We start from the raw sequence: 13,989 nt of genomic DNA on the forward strand, positions 1-13,989 counted from the left end.
AGCATACAAGCTGACGGACTACGTAGCTGGTGATGTGCTTAACAGCCTTGACGTTCTTTGTTGCTTCTGTTGCTAGGTTATTATGAAGACTAGTAATATAGTTGTTTATGATTAATTGTTATGTTGTGGAGTGAGTGATCCTTGTTGAAGTGTTATACCTGTACATTAACTATTGGATGATGAAAGTGACATATTGGCAGAAAAAGTGCATGATATTTCCTTGTGAAATTTGTTGTTAGATAGTTTGGATGATTATGAACCGGTGGAATGTGAGTTGGGTTGTGAACAAATCAATAGTTACAGTGACAACAATTCATCATTACCTTGTATTCCTCTTGCCCAAAGAATTCATCAAACTCCAATATGGATACGTGTACTGTCAAAAAAACCAGTACATACTTTACATTTTCATCAAAAAACGTTTTTGTGTTGTTAATAAGCATATATGTGTTATAATCTTTTTTTACTACAAAACTGTGTATATTTTGTACATTTACATTATCTTACCATCTCAAGTCATGTAAAAGCTACGCAGAGTAAAACTTAGAAAACAAAAAAATTACAATACACATTTTTCAATTGATGTACAAATAATAAAAGAAAACAATACAATAAGTGCATATTTTTATTATTTTACATTTTTCTATGGTTTCTAACAACAAAATTGAGATATAAGCCTTATTACTTAGCATTTAGCATATATTTTTTTTAAGGTCTGAAAAATATGCTGCACAAAGACAAACACCAGTGTATAATTCTGGAAGTTTCTTATTATCAGTTGGAAGGTTATAGCAATGGTGCAATGAAATAAAGAATTGGGAAACAACAAATTCTTTCACACTACAGCTTTGTTAATGCGGACAAGAAATGTTGCAAGAGAAATTGTGCAATTGTCTCTTTGTCTGGACAAGGATAAGCAGTTTTGATCACAAGAACTGTTGCTTGAGTGTCTTAAGTACTTGCTATAGTTACTGCCACTAGCTGTTACAAAGGTCAATGCCAAATCAATTCACACATGAGAGTGATCTTAAAAATTTTTAAAGTTAAAAATATAACTGTCTCCAAATCAGCTCTTCACCACTGGCCATGACACTGGTTGCGAGAACTTGTGCACCAGTTCAGATAAGCAATTATTACTTTCAGGCATAAACATTATGCAATTCCTTTGCCAGTTGCACAATTCATTCATTAAATTGAATAACTGCTCTAATTTAATTTGGCATAGCCTACCCCTTTTGAGAAATGCAATATTTCCTGTAGAATCCTGCTCCATTCTGCAAAATTAATTCTTCACCTGCAGGGTGTGGTTCATCAAGGTTAATGCAGAACATTGTGGATGTACTTTTGAGCTATAACTTCTGTTTTTAATAACAAACTGTGTAAATAAAAAAATTCCTCCCCACATTATATAAGAGATACACCTCAAAAAAAGAGACAGAAGTTAGAAGTGGGCAAAGAGCAAATCTTCTGTACCACGCATTCACACCCTATTCCAACCATCGTAAGTGTATTGAGTGAATTTGGATTCATCTGTATAAAACACACTTCTCCATTGCCTGACCCTTTCAGTTGCAATGGATTCTTGAAACCTCATATCTAGCAATTATATCCTTGTCAATCTTGGCACTCTTACTGGGTAGTCCAGCTTCACATAACCAGATTAGTTGGATTAGAAAATGATGTTACCAGTAGCATGTCTCAGGTCACTTTCTATTGCAGACACTGTAATTTGACATGTTCTGAATGTTTGAAGTTATATGGATCAGTCTTCATTCAATTGTGTGGCTCTGATAGCCCTCCTTGTGTGACTCCTTACTTCACAGCACCTTTCCCACAGCTGTGAGATCACTCAATTAGATACATGCAACATCGCTATGTTCGTTCTATTATGTTACTGTCTAGCACAAATCTGTATCAGAAAAATACTGTTTAATAACTCCATCTCACCTAAATAAACTAAGGGATCGGTAGAGAACTCGACCTTTGAGAGTTTCAAGTTACAGGTCAATTGAGAGTTTTAAGGTCTTGTATAGGGTCATAATTTCCTGACTTGTAAAAGTTGGTCAAAAGCCAATAAAAAACAACAATGGGAAGCAATTACTATACAGAGGTTTTATATATATATATATATATGTATGTGTGTGTGTGTGTGTGTGTGTGTGTGTGTGTGTATAAACACACACAAGGTGTAGCTATTAAATAACAAAACTAACACTGCTGCGGATCAAGGAGGCATGTGTCATCTACTGTTTAGTGTGAACCTATATCATTAGTATACAACTAATCTCGCTTCTGTAAACAACACCGTTTAGTCAGAACCTAAGTTTGTGTTATTTTTGTTTTGCCGGATAAAATAGTTGTTGCCAACAAATTATTGTGAAAGTTCACTTTAAACTTGGAAAAATGCTGCTGAAACTTATAATTTACTGAAAGAAGTGTATGGTAATGAATTTTTATCGCAGGCACGTGTTTTAGAATGGTTTAAGCATTTTAAAGTATTAAGTTTTGTTGGTTGCATGAATGAAACTTAAATCTGTTATATTACATTGTCATTCCAGTGTATTATTATTTTGGTTTTTTTTAGATTATGGGAGCACCGACGATATGTACACCTTTCCATCTTCATAGCACTAGTTGTAATTAGTTTGAACAATTTGGCTGGACCTCACCAACAAGTGAGTGGTGTAATTTAGTTTTCACTTGTCCTTTTCTGTCATGACAGTGAAGATTTTTATTTAAAATGGGTACGGTTGTAGTGTTGATACGTTCTCCATCTGTAACACGCTGCTTACATTACAAGCAACACATATTTCCAGATGGTTGTGTAAAAGATTTTTTTGAAATGTCCCCCAACCTATTTTTTATTTTTCATATCAAAATAAAATAATATGTAATACACAAAAGTTCAATTTTTGTACATTCTAGGATGAGTTTTTTGGAAAATTGTAGACTGAACCAAGTATTAAATTTGTTTATCAGACATGTAAGAATTTATCTTGTTTTTGAAGGACACTTGTTACCTGTAACAAGATTGTGCATAGCCAAATAAACCTACATTTGGAACAACACATGCTACTTCATCTTAAATTGATTTCGACTTAAAATTTTTGATTTTTGCTACTGTTTGGTTTTGAAAATGTATTTACATTTTTAAGAGAAAATTTGTTATTTCTTATAACAGTATTATGTATGGTTAAGTAAACCTGCACTTTTGGCTAGTCCATTAGATTTACTTTAAAATCCAAAGATTTGTGATTTCTACACATGCCTCGGTCTGTATAAATTTTTTTATAAAGGAACATTTGTGACGGTTTATTGGGGATTACTGGGAAACTAATCAAAGTTGATCTTCAGTAATATGAGATACTCCTTTACCTTTGATTATTTTATACCCAGATATTGTTAGTTAGTGACTTTTCTGATAAATTACCCTTTTTACAACTTTTAAGATCTGTTGGGTAGACCAAATATTCTTATGGGATATCTGGATATCGTAATTATCAGGTTTTAAAATGAACCTGGTTTGTACTGTAAGAAGTAAACAAACCTTAAGTTAAGTTAGTTGGAGCTACACTATGCTGTGTGATTTTAACTGAAAACATTGGTCAGAAGTTAGGCACATGACCATATTATATAAATTTACTTGTGTTAATAACAGTTCAAATAGTTTTACATTTTGGATTATTTTTTAACAGATTTGTAGGATAGTAGCTGTATAAATGGTTTCGTTGTATTTTATGATGCTTTAATTATTTTATGGTTTATTTGTAATGGTAGAGCTCAGATGCAAAAAAGTTGCTTGCTAAGACAGGTGGATACTTTGATTTAGAATAGTGGAACTTTAGGTAACATTATCAACTGAAAATGTTAAGCGTTAACCTTCTTGCTTGTAATAGTAGTAAAAGTAAATTATATAAAGAGCAAAGCTACATAGCATTTTATTGGTTGAGGCGCGAGGCCATATAGTAGTAAAACCTGACATTTCCTGTTCTCTTTCCCCCTGTCGTGTCTTCATAATTAACAGCTATAATTCAGATTTCAGCTAGTAATCATTTTTAAGAGAAGGCTATGTTATTTACCTTTCGTCTGTGGCCAATCAATGAACATTGACACTCCACTCCTATGCTTTCTTCTAATTTATTTTAATGCCTGTGATAAGATTTCTTGCATAGAGGGTGAAACTAACGAGATATTGTGAATTTTTAATTGCTCTCTAATTTTAAATTTTGGTCTAAATAACAATATTAATTAGTGAGTACAGCCACTAATTCAAGTGGTTGGAAAAATTGTGTATGTTTGTCCACAAAGTAGTTGAAGAACCATTTGAGCTATATTATTAATATTGCATATGTGTGAATATCTCATTATAAGTTAACTGATTGGTTTGCTAATTGATATGGTTTAGAATGTTGGAAAATAGAAAGAAAAACTTAAAATGTAATGTAATTATAAAATTATTGCACCTCTTTAACCCATTAACCACTTATCAAGGTGCTATCCCGTGATGGCTGAAGCAGTATCAAAACACCCATCACAAGATGGCACCGTGATGACTTCACACATTATTAAATAATGTTTTTTAACATTAGTATGGGCTTAAATAGTAAAGTTTATATATTAACCTTTTGCACTCCATAGGCGAACTGAGTCCGACATTGCAAATTTCCCATTCTGCTCCATTGCCGGACTCAGTCCGACATTAGGTTATAATACATATTTTTGGTTCTAAATCATCTAACTTTTTATTATTTTACTTTTTTTGCATTTCAGTAATCTTTTAAATGTTTATTTATACTTTATAATCTAATTTGCAGCAGATTTATTTTATAATTCAAGTCCCTAAAGACAGCTGATGTTTTGTTTAAAACCACATCACATGATGGCACTGGTGAATTTTTATATATGAAAGATTGTGTTTGGCATCACCACAGTAATATATAATGTGTATGTAATATGTAATAATGTAAACAGTAAAAGTAATATGTAATGTTTTACTAATTAACATACACTTAGATATATTCACTATTACATACAAAGCTACGTACAAAACAACGAAAATCTAATTGCCAATAAACTAAAGACAGTACATAATGCATTGTAAAAAAGATAAATACAGTGGCAGTTTTTGGTAATTTAGCTGCCTCTGCCACTGGCATCCAAATGGTGAAAGTAATGATATTTTTATAAATAAAAATGATGTTGTTCCATCCAGTCATCTTTCATACAATCAACAAATCGTATCCTATCTTCAACATTTTTTTATAGTCTGAATAGAAGAAGATGGTCCTTAAATTCTGTTCCTCAAACATACTCCTTGTGGGTTGATTAAAAAAAAGTTGTATTTTTTTTCTTCAGGAAATTTATCTTAAGGGCTTGTGACCATAATTTTGTTTAAACATTTTTTTTAATTAATCCAATTGAAAACCGATGGCACAACCATAGTTTCAGTGTGTTTTATCACTGTTGACAATGCACCAGTTCACATTACTTTGTAATAGCTTTAAATGCTTATGTGCAATAACACTTTTGAATATAATAACTTTTTTCATGTTTATTAACCTCTATTTTCAACCTCTTTTGAATGTTTCAATATTTATTATTATTAGCTCTAAACTGATTTGGGAAGAGGTAGTTCAATAAAATATCTTTACTCTTGATCAGACTTGAAACGAAGCTACTATGAATGATATAGGCTAGGCTAATTTATTTATATATTAATAACAGTATTATTTTCTTATGGTGTTAATCTTCTGTTCTGGTATTTTAAATTGTGGAAACTTTTGTAGGTACTATCCTGGGCTCAAAAGAAATTTCTGTGGTGTGTGTACTGGTTTGGACTAGGGGTGCTGTCATCAATAGGACTTGGAACTGGGCTCCACACGTTCCTACTGTACTTGGGCCCTCACATTGCCTCGGTCACCCTAGCCGCATACGAGTGTGGGGGGCTGAACTTCCCTGAGCCACCATACCCAGATGAGTCAGTATATATTATACAAACTTTGTTATAGTATTTTAACCCATTTGAGAACAGCTGATGATAAATCATCAATAAGTAAATAAAAAGGCTAGACTGTCAATATATCATTGATAAAATAGTATCATAACGCATATTCATAATGTATATAATAAATTGTATGTTTTAATGTGTTTTTTATTTATGGCCTAACCATGAGAATGTTTTAGAAAAATTTGTAATTAATCTTAATTTTTTCTTGTGTGTCAAGAGAAATTCATATATTTATTATTAGTGTTATGTTACTGGTTATTTTTTATCCTTAAGAAATCCTAAAAGAATATATTCTTCAGATTTTTGTAGTAAAATTGTTCAAATATTTTTAGTAGAAATTGTGATATGATTATTTATATAAACTAATAACAATAACAACAGTTCAAACTGTAGTCATACACTACTATAGTTTCGACGTAGTTGGAACTGTTGGCTGAAAGTACATAGTTATTGGTATTAGTCAATCTGCAGTTCAGGGCTATATAATATGGGGATTATTTATGATATCCAGAGAAATTTTTTTTACAATTAGGTTTTTGGACAAAATTATCAGAGAAATAAACTTGAAATCTTTTCCATCAATATTTTAATCTTGTTTCCCAAAAGTTGCATAACTCTGGGAAAAAAGTACACTGATATTTTCTATTATAGGAAACAATAATTTATTTATCAAACATTCTATTCATAATTAACATGGATTTTTCATGATTACGGTTTTCTGAAAAAGAATACCAATATCATGACACAATAGTATCAAAATCCAAGTCGTTAAATTGGTTTTTTATAAGTGATTTTTTGTTTAATATTCATGTTACCTTTTCAAATTAAATAAATAGGATGAAGTTAGTTTATTTATTACAACTTATCAATGTATGTATATAAGGGAATATCCAGAAGACTTATAAATTGTATAATAATAATGGGTACCTACACATTATAATAACCTAACTTAGTTTTTGTATTTTTTCATTTTAAAAAATCAAACAAAAACTTACTATCTGAGAATAATCTCCTCTGAGTTTATATGGGTTACCTGAGAAGGCCAACTCATATAACCAACCTATACCCTCTGGTAGGGTGATTGTCCCTTAGCGGGGGTAGCTTAGTTGGTGCTCAGGTAGTACTCTCAGGCTGGTCGGTTGGCCCTCAGGTGTGTATGAGGTATGAGGGTCATCCGGAAAGTAAGACCCGTTTCACGGTAACTATTTAAGCAGCAAGTGAAAAGCACATGTACGCCAACTCCCAGCATGACGCCATTTCTACTGTAGAGTGCTGTTTAAAAACCTGCTCTTTGACTGTCATGCAATAGCAAGGGAGCACTACACCATCTTTGGTAGTCTGGACAAGGGTGGTGAATTTCCCCAGGAGCACCTGATCCAATTGTTTTCTGTGATTTGTAGAACTACCGAAACTGTAGGCTGGTTGGCCTCATGGTATACTTCCAGAATGTGCAAAAGGCCTTTGAGGCTTAAGTGCATGGCAATAGACCGCTCCTTTGAAGAAGATGTTCAAAACAATTCATTAACTCGCTGACTGCGAAATAGATCAGTTATGCGGTTTTTGACATCAAGAAACATTCCAGCAGCGGATATTTAAAGACAGATAAGTGAAGTTTACGGCTCTAATGCAATGAGTGAGCGAAGTGCGGTAGTGGGTGAGAGCTTTCAAAGATGGACAGGTAAATGTCGACACAATACAGAATAAGATACATGGCCTATTGAAATCTGGAGTTCTCTTGTTGCATGACAACGCCAGACCCAAAATCTCATCAGATCATGCCACAGATTGGTCACTTGCTGTACAGCTTGGACTTGGCGCCAAGTGACTTTCACTTGTTTTGCTACCTAAAGGAGTTTCTCTGCAGTAAGGGCTTCAGGACTGGTGAAAGAAACCATTAAAGATTGGTTATCCTCACAGGTGGCATACTTCTATGACATTGGCATTCATAAGCTCATAGAACTTTGTGACAAATGTATAAACAAAATTGAAACTATGTTGAAACATAAAGAAAGATGTCAGGAATCAATTTTTTTTAATTGCCTGACTCACCTTTTCCCACTTTGAAAAGTTCAGTATACCCTATGTTTCTTTTAAGTTTGGTCAGTATAATGCTTAAGTACAACTACTTTTAAATAGTACTGACAATAGGCAAACTGTCACAGTTGTAATAGCTCCTTGCATTTTAAGTATGTATGCATACGTCTAGTATTTATATATACAAAGATCATTAATAATGTGTGAGTTGCTGTTTAAACTAATAGGATTTTTATTAGAACTTTTCAGTTGCCTATTTCACCTACGTACAACATGAAATTTATCTGCCATTTAATCAGTTAAGAAGTACTGAAAAGACTGTTAGTTGATGAATGGAAACATTTAGACTTCTAGTAAGAATTCTAGAATCCTGCCCTTTACACCTTTTTAGTCATCTGTAAGTACAGGTTGTTTAAATTTTAACTGAACTATGTCTCCACTTAAGGAAAAGATATAAATTTCTCTAAAAACCATTTAGATTCTGTGACCATTTCTTCTTTCCTCTGGTATATTATTACTTATAGACATACTAATCGCTGAGTTAAAAACTTCAGCAGCATTATTTATAAAAATGAGAGAGGTAGAAATCATCATATTATGAATCTGATTCTGATTCACAATAAAATTTTGTTGAGCCATTTCCATTCTCATTCTTCCTTCTCTAAAACTAAATTGTGTTACATGTACTACTTTAGCAATTTTTACCTCAGTTTAACTCTTATTAAACACATATTAAAAATATGTGTTAGAACTGGTACTATATGCATGGTGAGATATTTTGTACTTTGAAATTAGAGATAGTATCAGCCCCGGGTGCCTTATTTGGAAACATCAAGTTTATCAGTTTGACATTTTCTGCTACGGGAAATCACAGGAAAAATGGAATAAAGAGGCGAGCAAGTCCTGAACAACCTTTCATGATGAATTGCTAAGTGAGGCAGCGAGATCAGTAGAACCACCAATAGAAATCATTTTTAATTCATCCACAATTAGTTGCTGATTGCTTGTTAATTCACTGCCTAATTCTAGTGTAATTGTTTTGTTAACAGCTTGCATGGTTAGGATTCGCCCACTTGATTTGTTAACTACTCGTATATTCTGCTACAGATGTGGTTTATTTGAGCATTTCTCAAACAATCCTAAATTTAACTCTGCTTAATCTAAATAAATCGATGACCCATACTTCTTGATGTATCAGAACACAGTACTTGTAAAATTAGAAATAATTTATAATAATACATGATGGTATTGCAGGATCATATGTCCTGACGAGGTGGATCCCCGTTGGGTTGCTACCCTGTGGAACATCATGTGCAAGGTGCGGCTGGAGGCTATGATGTGGGGTGCGGGCACAGCAGCAGGTGAACTGCCCCCGTACTTCATGGCTCGGGCCGCCCGCCTCTCCGGCTATGATCCAGAGGATGAAGATGATCTCAGAGAGTTCGAAGAATTTCAAAGAAAGAGAGAGTTGCATCCAGAATCTTTGGTTAGATTTGTTTTATATCATTTTGGGATATTTTCATTCAATAATTCAATCTTCTGTCACATGTGATAGTATAGCAGTCCTTTAAATGTTAATAATGTTTATTAGAGATTTAGAGTTATTTTCATAAGTCTCTAGAGGTAGTGCACAATAATCAATTTGACCCATAGAGCACTTAAAGAAAGGTTTTATGATGGCCCACCATATATATGGTAGTCCCAAATTTCTGCCTCTAATTTCTGTGGTAGACGTAATAAATAATAAATTATTGACTATTGATAGCAAAATTACTTAACTCTAAAATATTGTATTTAAGTTAGACTTAAGTTTTTTAAAATTATGATTAAGTTGTTTTCAAAAGTCTATGTTAAATGGAAGATAATAAATGAACAAAATTAAATTGTTCCTTTAGAGAATTCTGTACAAAACACACAGATAAACAAATATAGCTTTTATTTATTTGTAAAAATCTCTTGTTTCCTAAATTTATTCAAAAAGTAATGTTTTGTTTATATTACTTGAAACAAATTTTCCTACAATTTTGGGTATGTATGTGAAATATTATATTTAAAGTATTTTGATAGACGAAAAAGGGTATCTAAAATGTGAAAATTGTCTACAGCACAACAATTTATAGTGTTTATTTGTGAAAAATCAGCATTCCCAAATCTATTAAAATAATCCTGTAAGAGTTTGTAAAGAGTCAGAACAAACAATTACAGTTTAGTATTGTATAATTACTGATACAATAGAATCTTGGTAAATGTAATTTTTCTTAAAATTCTCCAATCAAACACAGTTTGATCTTATTGTGCCAAAGTACAGTAGTGAGTAAACTGCAGAATTTTAGTGTGGGCCATTTGTATCAAATGTGCTACTAAAAGGAATACCATCCAAAATTCAGCCATATAACCTATACCAAAGAGATGCTTTCAACTTCTATGGCATCAGTAAACTAATTCTTAAATACATAAAACATTTACTGATAAAACGTCTTAACATGAACATTTTGCTACTCAGTCTTTTGATAACTTCAAAACTGCCTTAAGTTAATAAAGTAATCATTATCACTATCTCCAATGCTTTGATAACATTAATCTTTAAAATGTTAGTACTAGTGCTATTACTTCTTATTTAATTATTTTGATAAAAGTGGAAATAAGTTATAAAAATATTATATTAAACTATAGAATGATTTGTTATGAAATATTGTGTTAGCAATTGCTAATTTATTTTTTGTTTCTTGGTTTGTTTCAGACATTGTTAGACCGAATGAAGGTAATGGTTGAGAGTTTAGTAGAAAAAGTTGGATTTTTTGGAATTCTAGCCTGTGCCTCTGTGAGTAATTCTCTATTTCATTTTTATAATTTTATGTTTTATATTAATCTATAGTGCAAGCTTCTAAACTGTTGACCAAATTTGCTTTAAATTGATCACAAGTTTCTTTAAATCCCAGTATGCTTACTTCACTCCTCACTAATCACAAGCCTCACAGTTCGGAAACTTCTCTTCTCATTAATTACAAGTTTCAGTATATCAAAGTTTTCAGACACTAGTTCTCAATAATCCTCTATAAAATCAAATATGATCATGTCTCTTCACTAATTACAAACATTTAGATCGAAGTTTGCTGTATTCATTTCCTATTAATCAGCAACATAAATGTTTTCAACCTCACTAATCAGTAACTTCTATAAATCCATGTTTGTTGAATTTGCTCCGTACTAATTACAAGCCTTTGCAAATCTAAGTTTTCCAACTTTATTTCTTTATTTATTAATTAAAAATAATACTATAAACCTATTCAGGTAGTATTGTATTACTTGATAAATTATGTCTATAATGTTTATTATTTACCATGAGATTTAATTTATTGGGATGTGATTGTATTTATTTTAGCCCTTTAGAAACTAACTTCTGAGATACTGTGTTATAGTAAAAAGTAAAATTCCAATACATAGGAATTATTTAATAAAATAGTTGACATGTACTCCATACTTTATTGTGATCAAATATTCAAATATTAGGTTTATTCATATTTTAATGTTTTTATTAGTATTTTATGTAAAGTTTCTATTTCTATGTTCATCCATTACCGTGTGTCCTCTGCATCTATGCACAACTACTTGGCATTAAACAAATAGACCTTGTTAAAACATATTTTGCTGTACTTTTTGTATTAAAAAAAAGAATAGCTAAATAACCAAAATGATAAAATATAATTTTGTAAATCATTTTTTTAAACAAGTTCATATTTTTTATTTCTGTGTTTGTGCATGCTGCATATTTGTTATTTCTATGTGTGGACATCAGCTGCTTGGCAGTAAACATACAGATGATCTCTGAAATGTGTTTTCCTTTGTGCAGTCGTGCATACATGTACACTCTATAAAAATTCATATCGATGTATATATATATCAATGTATTCATCATAGGTTTAACTTGTTTTTAAATTTCTAGTTTACAATTATAATTAAGACTCTATATATTCTGGAATCCTATTTTGTAATCTATTAAATAAAAATAAAAGTTAGAGGATGTTTAGGTCTTAAAATATAGTAATTTCTCTGGAACTCAGAAAATCTCTGTAATTTTGTAATCTTTGTAATAGCCTGGCACGTTTGCCTTGCATAATATCGGGTAGTCTTCAAAGTGTCTATATCATTATGATATGTTTTGTAATTACACTATGAATAGTTTGTGTAGTTATAATGAAGAATGGTTTTGATTGTTAATACATTTCTTGTAGTATTCACTTTTATTAATAAAACGGCTCATTTCTGAAATAGATTTGAATTAATCTTATTAAATAAAATCTAATGTTAAATTTCTACACAGTTTATGATCTCAGTTATTTGTATTTTAAGATTTATTTACTATTTTCCTAAAATATCCTTCTGTTTAGTGTTTAATGATGTATGTTTTTTTGTTTATTCCCTTTTGCATTAGTTCTAAATTAATTGAAATAAATGGTTATGGTTTTGAAGTTGTTGAAAATAAAAAAAATATTTTTGCAGATTCCCAACCCACTGTTTGACTTGGCAGGAATTACCTGCGGTCACTTCCTAGTTCCCTTCTGGACCTTTTTTGGTGCTACACTGATAGGCAAGGCTGTGATCAAAATGATGATTCAACAGATCTTTGTGATCGTTGCGTTTAATGAAGCTCTTATCGCTAAGGCTGTGGACAGCTTGTCTGTAGTACCGATCGTTGGGCAACTGCTTCAGGAACCAGTAATGAAGTTCTTTATCAAACAAAAAGAAAGATTCCACAGAAAAGGAGGAGACAGTGTTGACTTTGGAGTAAGTATTTCACTTATTGATATGTATGTTATATATGGTATTATTATAAAAGCATTTCTGTGTGTTAGGTTTCTTGAAAATATTTATGAAAATAGTATGTCATATTAAATTTTTAAGGTATAAAAAGAAACACTACCTCAAGTTAGGCCTCAGTAATAACACAACCAATAATATTGTCCAGGCCATCAGCTAGACTCTACTGTAATAAAAAAGTAGAGGTGCACAAATAGCAAAAATTCCCAATTGAATACACAACAGTTATACGAGAATTAGAGAGTAGTGTCAAACAGTTAAAATATCTACTGTTAAACAGTGATTAATTAATGAACTGACAGTATTTTAATGTTAATTCCAATTGTAAAAGGAGGTTTGAATGTATAAACTCATATTCTTGAGATATTTTCCTGTTCAAATTGCTCCTGGCACTAGTAGTTGATAATATTTAGTTCCTCTTTCATTGTCGGGCACAAATGACTAGCTAATACCAAATTTGATAAGAAGTATTGATTCATTTTATTGTCACAGTAAGAAAGACAATATCTCCTATAAATCTAAAACCAGAAAAGGATTTACATAACTTTGGTATGCCAGCCAACTGTTTCATAATTTTAGTACTATTTATCACAGTTAGTCAAATGTTATTGGTAAATATAGTACATTTTTGAGCATGGTACATTTCTTATTTTAGTGTTCTTTTAATATAGTTTTTTAAATTTAATTTTAGCAAACATGTTGAGAGAGTTCCTCTTTCTAAGACTATTTCATATTATGTATGATAATGAATAATTGTGTTATTTTTTTGGTACATATTTTTGAAGTGATAACTTTTTTCTCAAGGGTACTGAAGAAGACAAAGGTGAAAACAGGGAAAATTCAAATGTTTTATAAATATATCATAATTATAGTGTTGACAAAAGATATACTTATAATTTTGTATCCTTATTATTCACAATAAAATTGTGTACAATATAATATTATTTAATAATAATTTTACAGTGCATAACAGTTTTTAATACTTTGTTTTTTGTTTACCGTTATTTTACTATAAGAATCTAATATAATTTTAATGTGGAAATCTTTTAAAATTTCTTACTTTATTTTCTATTAGAGTTCAAAGTCTGTTTTTATCAGTTGGAAAATAAGAGTAACAGAAATTGCAGTAC

At 31.3% G+C, this 13,989-nt stretch overlaps 1 protein-coding gene across 3 annotated transcripts in view; it reads left to right on the forward strand.

The window, feature by feature from the left end:
* The window catches only part of LOC124369283 (vacuole membrane protein 1), a 44,906-nt gene that overhangs the window by 23,576 nt on the left and 7,341 nt on the right, over positions 1-13,989 (forward strand). For all 3 annotated transcript variants that reach the window (XM_046827201.1, XM_046827200.1, XM_046827202.1), the window contains exons 3-7: positions 2,585-2,675; positions 5,787-5,977; positions 9,296-9,527; positions 10,782-10,862; positions 12,542-12,826. In XM_046827201.1, the coding sequence (XP_046683157.1) occupies positions 2,585-2,675; positions 5,787-5,977; positions 9,296-9,527; positions 10,782-10,862; positions 12,542-12,826 (880 nt within the window). The remainder of the gene's footprint in view (positions 1-2,584; positions 2,676-5,786; positions 5,978-9,295; positions 9,528-10,781; positions 10,863-12,541; positions 12,827-13,989) is intronic.

This window comes from Homalodisca vitripennis, chromosome X (assembly GCF_021130785.1).
Source record: "Homalodisca vitripennis isolate AUS2020 chromosome X, UT_GWSS_2.1, whole genome shotgun sequence".
In the NCBI taxonomy this organism is placed as follows: domain Eukaryota; kingdom Metazoa; phylum Arthropoda; class Insecta; order Hemiptera; family Cicadellidae; genus Homalodisca; species Homalodisca vitripennis.